This window comes from Neltuma alba, unplaced genomic scaffold (genome assembly GCF_004799145.2).
Source record: "Neltuma alba isolate B1F8T4 unplaced genomic scaffold, ASM479914v2 tig00012402_pilon, whole genome shotgun sequence".
Taxonomy (NCBI): Eukaryota; Viridiplantae; Streptophyta; class Magnoliopsida; order Fabales; family Fabaceae; genus Neltuma; species Neltuma alba.
The window spans coordinates 122,594-137,274 of NW_021636895.1; the positions used below are offsets into that span (position 1 = coordinate 122,594).

Genomic DNA, 14,681 nt, shown 5'->3' on the forward strand with positions numbered 1-14,681 from the left:
CTTTGTTATTAAATATATGATCATTTTACCTACTTTGTAAGGATTATAATTAATATGTTGAAAATTTGTGATCCTTTTCTTGGAATACCGTACAGTTAATCACCATATTTAATCCGCCGGATTGACTGAAAAATGAAACATTAATTACAACATTACTAGAAAAAAATATACTAATATAGTAGGCAAGAGGTAGATGTCAAACCAAAATCTTCAAAACGTTCCTATATTTATGGCAGAAAAGGAGTACTAGCAGTCATAATTCATACCAGTGAAAGTCAAAAAGCATACTAAATATGGCTCCAAATATGACCTTAATTTTTTCAATGGCCTCTCGTACGCAATTATTGTTCGATTAATTCATACTTAATTTAATACATTTTCATGGAAAAACTCGAAAAGAGTATAAATTAAATACATATTAAATATTCACAGAAATAAAGGCACTTCCTAAGCCTGAGCTTTTAGCCCTTTGCTTAAATAAAACTCATCCCAAGTCAGAATGAAAATGATGACAGAAATGAATGAGCAGAGCATCCAAACGTTTTATTTTTCACGAAATATAATTATTAAAACGTTTCAATAATAAATTAGTAACATAGACTTGTTGTTGATGAATACTTTATGAAAAAAATTACAATAAGGTCTCAAGTACAAAAAATAACTATAAAATAAGTTACTCTTCCGGTTACACTATAAGTGGGTTTTATATTTAGAATCGGAGGAGTATTATTTTTTACTCTAAAACTTATTATTATAGGTTGTTATTAAGATTTTTTAGTAATTATTTTTTTTCTTGTTATTTTATTATAATTCTCCTTTTCTTGTGTCACCATAATTCTTCCTATTTTTCACCCGAATAAGAGACAAAGAGAGGCCAAATATTCACACAAGTAGAGATTCGCATTGATTCCTCACACGAGTTAGAGACGCGTCTGTGTTACCGTGAAATGAATTGATAAATGATAAATTTTGCAAAACTCTCACGGCAGCGCCCCTTCCTTATTTTGGCATAAAGGCATAGACGCTGAGCCTTCCTTGTCAACTTGAGCAAACAAACACCATTTTTTTAAAAGAAAAATAAAAAGGAAAAAAAAATCGTAGGGTTTGACTGGAAATTGCAAAATCTCGTCCGTTCCCCGCAGTGGAATCACCGATTCCGTCAAGTTCGCTCCTCTGGGGCCTAAGCTCTGGATGATCTATCGTCCAATGTTCCCAAGGTTGCGGCTTTTACAGAGAGAAAATTGGCAGCAACTGCAGCTAGAGAGGACACTGTGGATAGAGGGAAAAATGTCGTCGATAGATTTTGAACGTTGGGATCGGAGGGAAACAATGCTGCTGTCTTGAATTTTTTCGGAGTGATTTCGAAATTTTCTTTCTGGGTTGAATTAATTGTAATTTTTGCCGACGTTGATTTGAGTTGGCAGCTTGGGATTTGTCCCCTTGAATTCTTGGCTAATTGCATGCAATCTACTGGTCCGGGTAGTGGTGGACCCGGCCGGAACCCGGGAGTGGGGCCGGCAGGGCGCGCCGCATCGTCAGCTGCTTCCCAATCCTCTTCATCTTCGGCAGTGTCAACTTCGCACTTGGGGTTAGACTCGTTGCAGCAGCCGCAACACCAGCAGATTGGTTCTAGGCAGGTGTGTATTTCGGGGTTGAGCTCAATTTCTATTATAATTTTGTAAAAAACGTACTCTGAAGTTTTTGCAAGTTGTTTCTCAGTTGTACTATCAATGGGGTTTGATCGTGTCTAACGCCCATTGGTTTTTTCAATTTGGGAATGTGTTATTGGGGTGGTTGCTGAAATTTGCGGTCTGGGTGTTTAGTGACAGTGGAAGTGCACTTTTTTTCTTTTCTTCCTGTTTTTGCCAGATGCATTAGGAAGTACAGTTAATCGGTCAGGTTTGTGAATTCTTTAAACCGATAATTTTCTGATAATCAGGGAGTCAAACTAGAGATATCTGAAATAAGTTAAATTTGGAAACTGATGGGAGCATTGAACCTGGAACCGCTTGGGTGGAACGAAGTGCTAACATTGTTAATTTTAGTTAACTTGCCTTAAATCCAATGTTATAAATTGTGCTGTAAGCTTTGAATATTTTTCTTATTTGTCCTGCATTTATTTCCTGTTCATATGCGATGTTAAATTATAAGCAAATTAACACTATTCTGCACATGTCGTTTCTTTTCTGCAATCTTTTTGGGTGTTTCCTCTCTCTTCAAGAACTATTTATTGGACTTTGAACATGTTGATTAGCTGTGCAGTATAACCAGACAAGCTCCAGTTGACACTTGCTAAAAGTATTGTTTCATCATTTTCTGCATGTTGTTAGTTTTAGCTCTAACTGTTCCTGACGTTTTTCACTGTCTGTTATCTACATTAAAATCATTAGTTCCCTGCAAACTGCCAGTTTTCTATCTTTTGTAATCTTAGATCGGAAAATAATCATCATATTGACTTCCTCTCAAGATATAACGGTAATCAATATGTGATCGATTATGTGCTAGTATCGTTTAATGGAAAATCTGTCATTTTCAGTGTCTTATTTCTGCTTTCATGGTTATGTTACTTTAGTCGAGGATATTCCTCCCCTCTTCCCCTTCCCCCTCCTTTTTACTGATTTAGTGGTAGCCATTATAAGTCTCAGTTGAATTTTCTTTATTTTTCTAAGGTCTTGATTCAAATTTAGGGTCTAACTGCTTGGGTGCCATTGGCTTTGCTGTACTAAGACATGAATTTATAAAATTTCTGGGTGCTGATGTCAATGGTATTTTCAGTTGCATCTTATTGCAAATATTGATATTCTTTTGGGTGATAGTATCTGTTTTGGTTTTTGTCAAACTTATCCCATAGTAATTGATGTTACAGAATGATGACTTCTATTCAAACTATGTCCTTATGCAGTCATTGCAACAGCAACTACTTAGACAACCTGAAGGGAATGAAACATTTTTAGCATATCAAGCAGGGCTTCCAGGGGTGTATGGTGCTAATAATTTCTCATCTCCCACTCCGGGACAACTGTCCCAGCAATCACGGAAATCGATTGATTTCACTCAGCATGGTTCCAGTCAGGAGGCCCACATCAGGGGTCTAGGCATGGAGCAACAAATGCCTAATCCTGTCCATCAAGCATACCTTCAATACGCTCTGCAGGCTGCTCAACAAAAGTCTGCTTTGGCAATGCAATCACAGCAGCAAACTAAAATGGGAATGCTGGGCTCTCCAACAGTAAAGGACCAAGAAATGCGTATGGGAAACTTGAAAATGCAGGAACTAATTCCCTCGCAGGCAGTTAATCAAACACAATGCTCGACTCCTAGGAGTTCATCTTCGACTCCTAGGAGTTCATCTGAACAATTCTCTCGTGCGGAAAAGCAGATTGATCAAGGCCAGCATCAAGCAACGGATCACAAGAGTGAGGGAAAGTCTTCAACCCAGGGACCATCCATTGGGCATATAATGCCTGGAAATATGACAAGACCCATGCAAGTACCAACAGCTACTCAAGGCATCCAAAATGTTGTGAACAACCAGATGGCAGTATCTGCTCAACTACATGCTATGCAGGCATGGGCACATGAACGTAACATTGATCTATCACATCCTGCAAATGCTAACTTAATGGCACAACTCATTCCTATGATGCAGTCAAAGATGGTTTCACAACAAAAGCCAAATGAGAATAATGTTGCTCCTCAGTCATCACCTGTCTCTGTTTCAAAACAGCAAGTCGCTTCTCCCATGGAGAACCCAACACATGCTAGTTCGTCGAGTGACTTGTCTGGGCAGTCTGAATGTGCAAAAGCCAGGCAGACAGTTCCCCCCAGCCACTTTGTTCCACCGACCAATGCTGGTACAGCCAGTAGCGGCAGTGACATGGCAGTGCAACAAATTAACATACATGGCAGAGAGTCTCAAGCATCTCTGAGGCAGCCTGTTGCTGTTGGAAATGGATTGCCTCCTATGCATCCCCAACAGTTTTCTGCTAACATGAATCATGTTGCAGATCATCCTTTGAATGCGAAAAAATTACTACCAGGACCAGATTCACCACAAGTTAAGCCCATGCGGCAATTAAACCAATCTTCTGCTCAGACTACTGGTTCTGCAAATGAAGGGACTTCTGGAAATCATGTCAAACTCCTTGGGCCACCAACTCAGATACCTCAGCAACGACCTGGATTTACCAAACAGCAGTTGCATGTACTTAAAGCACAGATATTAGCATTCAGGAGGCTGAAGGTTAAATTTAAGCTTCCTTTCTTACTCTATTGTATCTTGGTATTCTATTTGCATGTTATGTGAATATATTCCTAGAGAATATGTACTATTTCTAATTTTTATGGACATTGTTTTTGCTGAAATTTTTAATTATTATTTTTTATATAGAAAGGAGAAGGTGCACTTCCGCAAGAACTTCTTCAGGCTATTGTTCCGCTGCCTCTTGAGTTGCAATTACAGCAGGCAATCCATCCTGCTGGAGGACAGAATATAGAAAAATCTTCTGGCAATACCATGGTAGAACACCCAAGGCACATTGAGTCCAAAACAAAGGATATTCAATCTGTCCCTGCAATAAACGAACAGAGTTCCTCAAAGCAGGAAGTCTCTTCCAGAGATGAGAAATCCACTGCTCCAACAGTTCATATGCAAGCTATGCCAGTTGTGGCTAAGGAGGCTGCTTCTGTTGGAAAAGAAGAGCAGCAATCAATAAAGTCAGACCAGGAGAATGATCGCGGGATTAACAGAACTCCTGTTAGAACTGAGATGCCTCTAGATAGGGGAAAGGCTATCATACCACATGACTCAGTTCAACTTAAGAAACCTGTACAAACTAACTCTGTTACCCAATCAAAAGATATGGCATCCACAAGAAAGTATCATGGACCCCTTTTTGATTTCCCTTTTTTCACTAGGAAACCTGACTCATTTGGGTCATCTATGGTGGTGAACAACAATAACTTGTCTCTAGCCTATGATGTCAAAGATCTTCTTTATGAAGAAGGCATGGAAGTACTTACAAAGAGAAGGGCGGAAAATTTAAAAAAGATTGAAGGTTTACTGGCAGTGAACTTGGAGAGAAAAAGAATTAGGCCAGATCTTGTTTTGAGACTGCAAATTGAAGAGAAAAAGCTTCGTTTTTTAGGTCTTCAGGCACGACTGAGGGATGAGATTGATCAGCAGCAACAAGAGATAATGGCAATGCCAGATAGACCATATCGTAAGTTTGTTAGACTGTGTGAGCGTCAGCGTATTGAACTGGCTAGACAAGTGCAAGCCTCTCAAAGAGCTATACGGGAGAAACAACTCAAATCTATATTCCAGTGGCGTAAGAAGCTTCTTGAGGCACATTGGGCTGTTCGTGATGCTCGAATTGCCCGCAACAGAGGTGTGGGCAAATATCATGAGAGAATGTTGAGGGAATTCTCAAAGCGTAAAGATGATGATAGGAACAAAAGGATGGAAGCCTTGAAAAATAATGATGTTGACAGATACAGGGAGATGTTGCTAGAGCAGCAGACTAGCATCCCCGGCGATGCTTCAGAGAGATATGCTGTGCTTTCTTCCTTCTTAACACAGACTGAGGATTATCTACAAAAGCTGGGAAGTAAAATAACAGCTGCGAAAAGTCAGCAGGAAGTGGAGGAGGCAGCAAGAGCTGCTGCAGCTGCAGCACGATTGCAGGCATGCTTAAATAATCCCACCCCCAACCCCCCCCCCCAAAAAAAAAAAAAAAAAACCCACCCACACGCACTCCTAGGATCTAGGAAAATGTCTCTCCCCCCCCCCCAAAAAAATCAATTTTTGAGTTTTTTTTTTTTGCTTGTTTGATGTTTTCTAGCTAATGCTATTTGAGCCTTTTCTTCTCGAAACTCAACCCCTTGGATTATTTATTATCGCTCATTTGTTGTCTGGTTTCTGACTAAAGGGTCTCTCTGAAGAAGAAGTCAGAGCAGCTGCAGCTTGTGCTGGGGAGGAAGTGATGATTAGAAATCGTTTTATGGAGATGAATGCTCCTAAAGACAGTTCATCTGTCAGCAAGTGAGTTATTGGTCATCTATTTCAAATAAATACAGTATCAAGTCTGGAGATTAAAAAATTAGAGGGCGGATCGATGGCATTACGTGTTGGCTCATAAGTTCAAGCAAATATGCTTTGTTATTTTTATCTTGAAGCTACCATGTTGTTTATCTGAAAGTGATTCCATGGAAGAGCGCATCTGCTGGTAGTAACTATTATTTGGTCATTACCAGGTATTACAGCCTTGCTCATGCGGTGAATGAGAAGGTCATAAGGCAGCCATCTATGTTACGAGCTGGAACCTTGAGAGACTATCAGCTTGTAGGTTGCTGCATTTGATTAAGTTTTATTCCATAACTGACTGCTTTATGGTGTTCAGGACTGAGTTTTTAATTCTCTGACATGCTATTTCTGAAGGTTGGCTTGCAGTGGATGCTTTCATTGTATAACAACAAGTTAAATGGAATTTTAGCAGATGAGATGGGTCTTGGTAAAACTGTGCAGGTTATTGTTATGCCTTGCTGTGCCCTTGCTTATTATGGGAAGGACACTTCTATGTTTTCTGAAGCTTATTGACATCTCCCTTATAATTGATTTTATTTCTTACTTAGGACATTTCTATGGGACAATTATACCCTACTTGTCTTTTCAGCGTACCATATCATATTTTTGTGGCAACTCTTGTCTGTAGCTACTATTAAAGCATTTTCATCTCTCTAGGTCATGGCCTTGATTGCCTACTTGATGGAATTCAAAGGAAATTATGGCCCGCATCTTATAATTGTTCCCAACGCAGTTCTGGTTAACTGGAAGGTGAGCTTGCACACTATTGTCTATTTGAAAAAATTTCCTTATATTTGTAATTGTGTTTCTTAACATGAGAAACTGTGTTCATTATCCAGAGTGAGTTGTATAATTGGTTACCCTCTGCCTCTTGCATTTTTTATGTTGGAGCGAAGGACCAACGATCAAAATTATTTTCTCAAGTAAGTGGCTATCCTTTTTACTCAATGTATGAGGGTATTTTATTATTACTCTTGCTGATCTGTTCCTGCTATATATGTAGGAGGTTTCTGCCATGAAATTTAATGTCCTTGTGACAACTTATGAGTTCATCATGTATGACCGGTCCAAATTGTCAAAACTTGATTGGAAGTATATCATAATTGATGAAGCACAAAGAATGAAGGATAGGGATTCAGTTCTAGCCCGCGATCTTGATAGATACCGTTGTCAGAGACGTCTTCTTCTGACAGGAACGCCACTGCAGGTCAGATTTGATTTGTCTACCATTTGACTATATCACGAAGACTTCAGTTGTCTATTATGTCCTACAGATTCTGCTTCTTTTGGTCATTCTTTCACATTATTATTATCATCATCATTGTTGTTGTTGACTCCTATATCAGAGGTCTGCATGTGAACACTTAACTTGATGATATTTGCATTTAAACATATACAAAATAGATGTTCGATTTACTATCTGAAACATGTTTTACCCATAAGAAGTACTTGATATGACACGACTTGGACAGAGATGATGAACCCAATTATGTTATGCCTGCCAGCCAAACCTGATGGCTTATGCTAAGCGGTCCTAAAGAAGACAGAGATTAATAAGTGCTATCTATGGTATGCTAGGTTTCAAAGAGTTATAAGCCACTCTTAGCTGATATTGTCTTTTTCTTTAGCAGAAGCCTGCTTGACTTTCAACCTGAAAGTAAAATTCAGGAACTTGATCTCTGGTAGCCTTGTAACCTTAGCTTATAGTCTATGAGGATTCTTCGAAGAGCTTATTAAAGTGGTGACTAGTTACGTAACCAGCCTGGATGGGGCATATAGATAAGTTGAAGAGCATGCAACCTGGCGTGGATGCTGCTGGTCTAAAAATACAGTCAAGAAAAAAGTTCCCTAACAAGCCCATTATGATTTGACTACAAAATTCTTAATTAAAAAACGAGTTTATGTTTTGTATATTGATGTATGTGCCAGCTGTATGCTGACACTCAAGTGTTAAATCAAATTTATACATGTAACTTTCTTGACAGATTTGCAAATGTTGTCATTTTCTTTGTAGAATGATCTGAAGGAACTCTGGTCACTCTTAAATTTACTTCTTCCTGAGGTTTTTGATAATCGAAAAGCATTTCATGATTGGTTTTCAAAACCTTTTCAAAAGGAAGATCCTAGTCAAATTGTAGAGGATGATTGGCTTGAGACTGAAAAGAAAGTTATCATTATTCATCGTCTCCATCAGATTCTTGAGCCTTTCATGCTTAGGCGTCGTGTTGAAGATGTTGAAGGCTCACTTCCACCGAAGGTAAAATTGTGGAACTCTTAGTGAGCTGTTTCTTCTTTGTATAAGCTCACTCCATGCTGCATTGCAGGTCTCTGTTGTTTTACGATGTAAAATGTCAGCTATTCAGAGTGCCATTTATGACTGGATCAAATTCACTGGTACCCTTCGACTTGATCCTGAGGATGAGAAGCGTAGAGTTCAAAAGAATCCACTTTACCAGGTGAAGCAGTATAAAACTTTAAATAATAGATGCATGGAGCTGCGTAAGACCTGCAATCATCCATTGCTTAATTACCCATACTTCCATGACCTCTCCAAAGATTTCCTTCTGAAATCTTGTGGTAAATTGTGGATCCTTGATAGGATCCTTATTAAACTGCAACGAACTGGACATCGAGTTCTGCTGTTTAGTACTATGACAAAACTTCTAGACATTATAGAAGAATACCTGCAATGGCGACGACTTGTTTATAGAAGAATTGATGGGACAACTAGTTTGGAAGACCGTGAAGCAGCTATAGTGGACTTTAATAGCCCAAATTCAGACTGTTTCATCTTCTTGCTTAGTATTAGAGCTGCTGGGAGAGGCCTTAACCTTCAGTCTGCAGACACAGTCATCATATATGATCCTGATCCAAACCCAAAAAATGAGGAGCAGGCAGTTGCAAGAGCTCATCGCATTGGACAGACTAGAGAAGTCAGGGTTATCTACATGGAAGCTGTTGTTGACCAAATTCCTAGCCATCAAAAAGAGGATGAACATAGAAGTGGGGGCACTGTCAATTTGGAGGATGAACTTGCAGGTAAGGATCGTTATATGGGATCCATTGAGAGCCTGATTAGGAACAATATTCAACAATACAAGATCGATATGGCTGATGAGGTGATCAATGCTGGACGTTTTGATCAGAGAACAACACATGAAGAAAGACGTATGACTTTGGAGACGTTATTACATGATGAGGAAAGGTACCAAGAAACTGTCCATGATGTTCCCTCACTACAGGAGGTGAATCGCATGATTGCTAGGAGTGAAGAAGAACTCGAGCTGTTTGATCAAATGGATGAAGAACTGGCTTGGACTGAGGAGATGACACGGTATGATCAAGTGCCTAAGTGGCTTAGAGCCAGTACAAAAGAAATCAATGCCACTATTGCTGCATTATCAAAAAGACCTTCAAAGAACACTTTCTTGAGTGGTACTATTGCTGTGGAATCCAGTGAAATGGGTTCTGATGCATCTGCAAGAACTGAAAGGAGAAGAGGACGACCCAAGGGGAAAAATCATCCTAGTTATAAAGAGTTAGAAGATGAAAATGGAGAATCATCTGAAGCAAGTTCTGAAGAAAGAAATGGATATTCTGCAAATGAAGAAGGGGAAATAGGGGAATTTGAAGATGATGGGTATAGTGGTGCTGATGGAGCTCAACCAAATAATAAAGATCAAATGGATGAGGATCCACCTTGTGATGCAGGATATGAATTTCGCCCTTCCTCAGAAAGCATGAGAAACAGTCATATGGTTGATGAAGCTGCTTCCTCAGGGTCGTCCTCAGACAGTCAAAAATTGACACAGACCGTATTTCCTTCAATTTCCTCTCAGAAATTTGGTTCCCTCTCTGCATTAGATTCTAGGCCAAGTTCCATTTCCAAAAGGATGGTTTGTGTCTTTGCTTTGCTTTTTGAATTTTTAACTCTTTTTTTTGTGTTTGGCTTTCTCTGTCTCATTCTGAATTTTTTTATTATATTTTTTCTGGCAATATTTGCCAGACAGATGACTTAGAAGAAGGGGAAATTGCAGTGTCTGGTGATTCTCACATGGATCACCAGCAATCTGGCAGTTGGATTCATGATCGTGATGAAGGAGAAGATGAGCAAGTTTTGCAACCCAAATTAAAACGTAAACGCAGTCGCCGTGTTCGACCCCGTCATGCTACAGACAGGGTTGAGGAAAAGTCTAGCAGTGAGATGGCATCTCTTCAACGTGGAGAATTGGCTCATTTGACTGTCCAAGCAGACCATAAATATCATGCACAATCACGGACTGACCCAGATGTAAAATCACGTGGAGAATTTAATGCTGCCAGGCATGATCAGAATGAATCATCGATAAAAAATAAGCGAAGCTTGCCTTCAAAGAGAGTAAATAATAAATTGCATGGTTCACCTAAATCTGGTAGATTGAATTGCATTTCTGCTCCTTCAGAGGATGGTGGTGAACAACTCAGAGAAAAGTGGGAGGGTAAGCCTTTCCATTCAAGTGGGTCCTCAGCTGTTGGTGCTAAAATGTCTGAAATGGTCCAGAGAAAGGTACGTGTCACTAAAGAGATCCTTCTGTGACTTCATAAAAGGAATTCGCATAACTGCTGGTCACAGGAACTGTCAATCAGAGCGATATATAATATAATGATTGCTCTGAACTTCATTTATAATAATTCATTATATAATGTAGAATATAAGCATTATAAATAAGGAGGGTCATCAAATAAGCATAATAATTCATTTGAGCTTTTCTTCTTGTTCATGTAACGCAGACTCATGCATATTTGTGCTCTTGCAGTGCAAGAATGTAATTAGCAAGTTTCAAAGGAGAATAAATAAGGAAGGTCATCAAATTGTGCCTTTGCTTACTGACTTGTGGAAGAAGAATTCTGGACACAACGGTGGATTTGGGAACTGGTTGGACATGCAGAAGATTGATCAGCGAATTGATAGGTTTGAATATAATGGAGTATTGGAGCTTGTTTGTGATGTGCAGTTCATGCTGAAGTGTGCGATGGATTTTTATGGGTTCTCACATGAGGTTAGATTCCATATCTGTTGTCACCGTGCAAAATTTTTTGCTTAAATTTTGGCCTCTTGTAGAAGCCAGTGGACTTGCTTGCGGAATTGATATGGTATTCTCTCTTGAAGATGGAAAATAGCTGGTTCTGGAATATGACTGAGAGCTTGTCTGGTTTTCTTTTTGGATTTCTCCCGACATGATTGGCCCAGTTACCTGTGTTTAGGTTCTTGTTTGTGGCCTTTCAGACGGACACCCACGTAACGCTTAGTAGAAAGCATGTCAATTTTTTAAAGCAAAAATTTAAGAATGAATTAAGAAATCATTGTAAATGGAATCTAAAGATGAACAAATTGCTCCTGCTGCTGAGATTCCATATTGCTTACTTTTTGAATTTTCCGTCCTAATTGTTTTCAAATTGGATCCACTATATTCATGAATTCTTACATTCAAAGAGATGGCGACATAAAATAACGAGATTATGTATGGAGTCAGCACCTCATCATTTACATGTTATTGAATAGAGTGATGCTTATAGGTTGTGTAAAGTTCATTGCTCAGGTTTATGCTTTGTTAATTTAGGAATCTCAATATTTAACTCAAGCACGAGATTACTGTTTTATTTCATTTTTGAGTCCTTTGTTAAATGAGCAAAGACAACAAATATGGTGATAACTGATATTTCAGAAGATTGTTATTGAATGTTAATCGTGAGACTGGGATATTTTTGGGGTATTGATTGAGTACTTATTATAACTGTGCCCGCTAGATTTCACACTCTTAAGTCCTATCTTTCTGAATGTATGAAGTTCTCATAGGTGATCATGATTCACACAGGTTAGATCTGAAGCAAGGAAGGTCCACGATCTCTTCTTTGATATCTTGAAGGTTGCATTTCCTGATATGGACTTCCAAGGGCCAAGAAGTGCACTTTCTTTTGCTGCACCGACTTCTGTCAGTACTCTAACATCCCCGAGGCAATTGGCTGTTGGCCAAAGCAGAAGACACAAGCCGATAAATGAGGTTGAAAATGATTCAAGCCCTTCACAGAAGCAACCGCATCGGGGTTTTATTCCAAGTGGTGAAAGCACCAGGATCAGAGTGCATCTGCCACCTAAGGATTCAAGAACTGGAACAGCTTCTGACAGTGCCAGAGAGCAAATCCCGCAGGATGATTCTCCGCTACTCACTCATCCAGGTGAACTGGTAGTATGTAAGAAGAGAAGAAATGAGAGGGACAAATCCTCAGGGAAGACTAGGGGTGGCTCAGCTGGTCCTGTTTCACCACCTAGCTCTGGTCCTGCTATAAGAAGTCCAGGACCAAGTTCAGGTTCAAAGGATGCTAGACTAGCTCAACAGCAAGCTCAAGGGTGGAAGCGCCAGCCATCTCAACAACCTAACGGATCTGGTGGATCAGCCGGCTGGGCGAATCCTGTGAAGCGGTTGAGGACGGATTCTGGGAAAAGGAGACCAAGCCATCTATAGATTTCTCAAATGCAATAAAATGTTAGTGAATTAGTGGTCTTTACCTTCAAGAGTTTAGTCCAATTTGTTGATATAGGAGTAGGCCTCCGTTTGCAGTTTACAGCTACCTCAACGAGTTAAATGGCAATAATATTCCAAATTTTTAATCTGGGCATCTGCAGCTTGCAGGTATTGTCTTCCTCTTCAGATAGCTGAAGCTTCTGTATATAACTCTTTTTCTTGAAAAAAAAAAATGATAGCACTGGTAGGAATTTTTTTTTTGGGGGGGGGGGTTTACCTGTATGACTGACTGAGAGCCACCATTCACGCGCCTCAGTTGCTACGTTGATCTATTAGTCTGTATGGAATACTTGAGATTTTAATTGGATGCGATCACGCACAAATCACTCCGTTTGACGAAGTAGTTGCAGTGTACCATGTTATGATTGTGGAAATTCAGTTTGGATTAATGGTTCAGTGACAGGTAAATCAGTTATCTAATGTAGGCAAAATGTCTTTCAATTTGAATGTTACATTCATTAAAAATATATATAATATAATATATTTTAAAAGTTAAGATGTGAAAAGTGAAATGGTGACTTTAAGATTAAATTCCTTTTTTTTGGGGTACGTAAGATTAAATTTCTAGTGCTTAGTTTCACCAAATTTTAAAAATTAAAAATTAGGCCTGGCAGTTTTTTTCCCCTCTACACGGTTAAAACGGTTGTTCCTTCGTTAATGGATGTTTCAGATGTCTTTGGTTTATGGGAATAGGGGATGATGTGACCCTGAATAAGCCATTAGCCTGATTATGCGCACAAGCATGCACAAACAGATACACTCCGAAACCAATTTTGCAGCTTTCGTCTTCCCACACTCGTATATAATACCATTCTTTGAACCCTCCTGCTTCTCCCCTGTTCGCTGCCCAGAAGTCTGACCCTGCATATAACACCTTAATCGATTTGCGTAATGTGTGTATTTAAGGAGGTGCCCAGAATTTTGGGCGAAGAAAGAAACCAACGAAGACATAGAGACATCAGCTGCATCGCATTTGATCGGAGAGAAGGATCCGAATCAGATAATGTGGGTATACCGTCGGACCAAGGTCAACATTGCAGTAGAGCGAGAGCTGTCCGGCGAGGAATACAGAGAGGGGACCCCGGATGGTCCGACGATGCTGATCGTAACCTTATTAGCGGAAGGACCATCACGTGTTAAGAAGGGTAAAATTACAATCATGTCCAAATGAGAAAATTAATTATTTTTTCATTCCCATTTACTAGTCAGACTTCAATTTATATTTACAAGAGGTTAAGATTTTTAAAAAAATTTCACAAAAACAAGCTTGAAATTGATAAATTTAAATAAGAAATTTCAACAAAAATATGCTATTATTTACAAATTCAATTTTATCAAAAATTATTAATATATTGTTATCAAATCTAATTTCGGATTTAGTAATTTGAAATTTTTCCTAATTTTTGGGTAACTAAATTTTTTTAATTGGGATTGACATGTAATTCATTCAAAAAAACAAGGGATTGGTTGTGATTTTTTGTAATATACAAAACAATATTTGTCTGTTTGCGTCCTTAATATCAGGAGTGCATTCACACTTTGCCCCAGGAAGATTTATAAACTGTTTAACTGGTGTCTTTAACAGTGAAATTGAGAATCCAATTACAAAAAATAAGAAAAAAAAAAGCATAGAGATCTTATTTGAAATTCAGTAAGATGATAGCAGGAATTAGGAATTGACAAATTAATTTTTTTTTAAAATTCGTTTTAAGAGAAGAATTTTGCTGGAATTCTGTCACCCAAGCTACTTATTGGACAAGTTCTCATAACATCTTGCCGGAATTCTTATTCACGCGTGAGGCCAAGATTAAGATCTCAAACATCTTTCTCGTTGGGATTTTATCTACTGCATTGAAAAAGTCAGCGCACTGTTACTCCAATAACATGAATATCAATATTTGAATGTCTTGATTTTATTTTATTTCAAAACTAGATGTTTTCTCACGAATGAGTAGCTGAGTTCTTTTTTATGGCTATATTATTATTTATTCTTTTGATATTCAAACTTTTGCATGAATTTAGGTCTATTTACC

At 38.7% G+C, this 14,681-nt stretch overlaps 1 protein-coding gene across 2 annotated transcripts; it reads left to right on the top strand.

Annotated features, from left to right (window-relative positions):
• The first annotated feature begins 1,052 nt into the window (after window positions 1–1,052).
• Window positions 1,053–12,988, top strand: LOC114726716 (ATP-dependent helicase BRM). 2 transcript variants are annotated; one of them, XM_028913396.1, is made up of 14 exons: window positions 1,053–1,637; window positions 2,867–4,243; window positions 4,391–5,686; window positions 5,931–6,043; window positions 6,256–6,343; window positions 6,440–6,526; window positions 6,743–6,835; window positions 6,925–7,008; window positions 7,089–7,292; window positions 8,100–8,342; window positions 8,410–9,981; window positions 10,092–10,631; window positions 10,882–11,124; window positions 11,941–12,988. In XM_028913396.1, exons 1-14 carry the CDS (start codon window positions 1,461–1,463, stop codon window positions 12,586–12,588), a joined length of 6,765 nt encoding a protein of 2,254 aa, XP_028769229.1. In that variant the 5' UTR covers window positions 1,053–1,460; the 3' UTR covers window positions 12,589–12,988. The 2 variants fall into 2 exon arrangements, with proteins under 2 accessions (XP_028769229.1, XP_028769230.1); XM_028913397.1 differs by having other exon boundaries at window positions 1,054–1,637; window positions 2,903–4,243.
• Window positions 12,989–14,681: the final 1,693 nt, after the last annotated feature.

Excerpts from the sequence above, each read along its gene's own strand:
- LOC114726716 (XM_028913396.1), top strand. The coding sequence starts at position 1,461 with ATGCAATCTACTGGTCCGGGTAGTGGTGGACCCGGCCGGAACCCGGGA. Across the intron at positions 6,344-6,439 it reads CCTTGAGAGACTATCAGCTT|GTTGGCTTGCAGTGGATGCT; the intron begins GTAGGTTGCTGC and ends CTATTTCTGAAG. Across the intron at positions 6,527-6,742 it reads GTCTTGGTAAAACTGTGCAG|GTCATGGCCTTGATTGCCTA; the intron begins GTTATTGTTATG and ends TCATCTCTCTAG.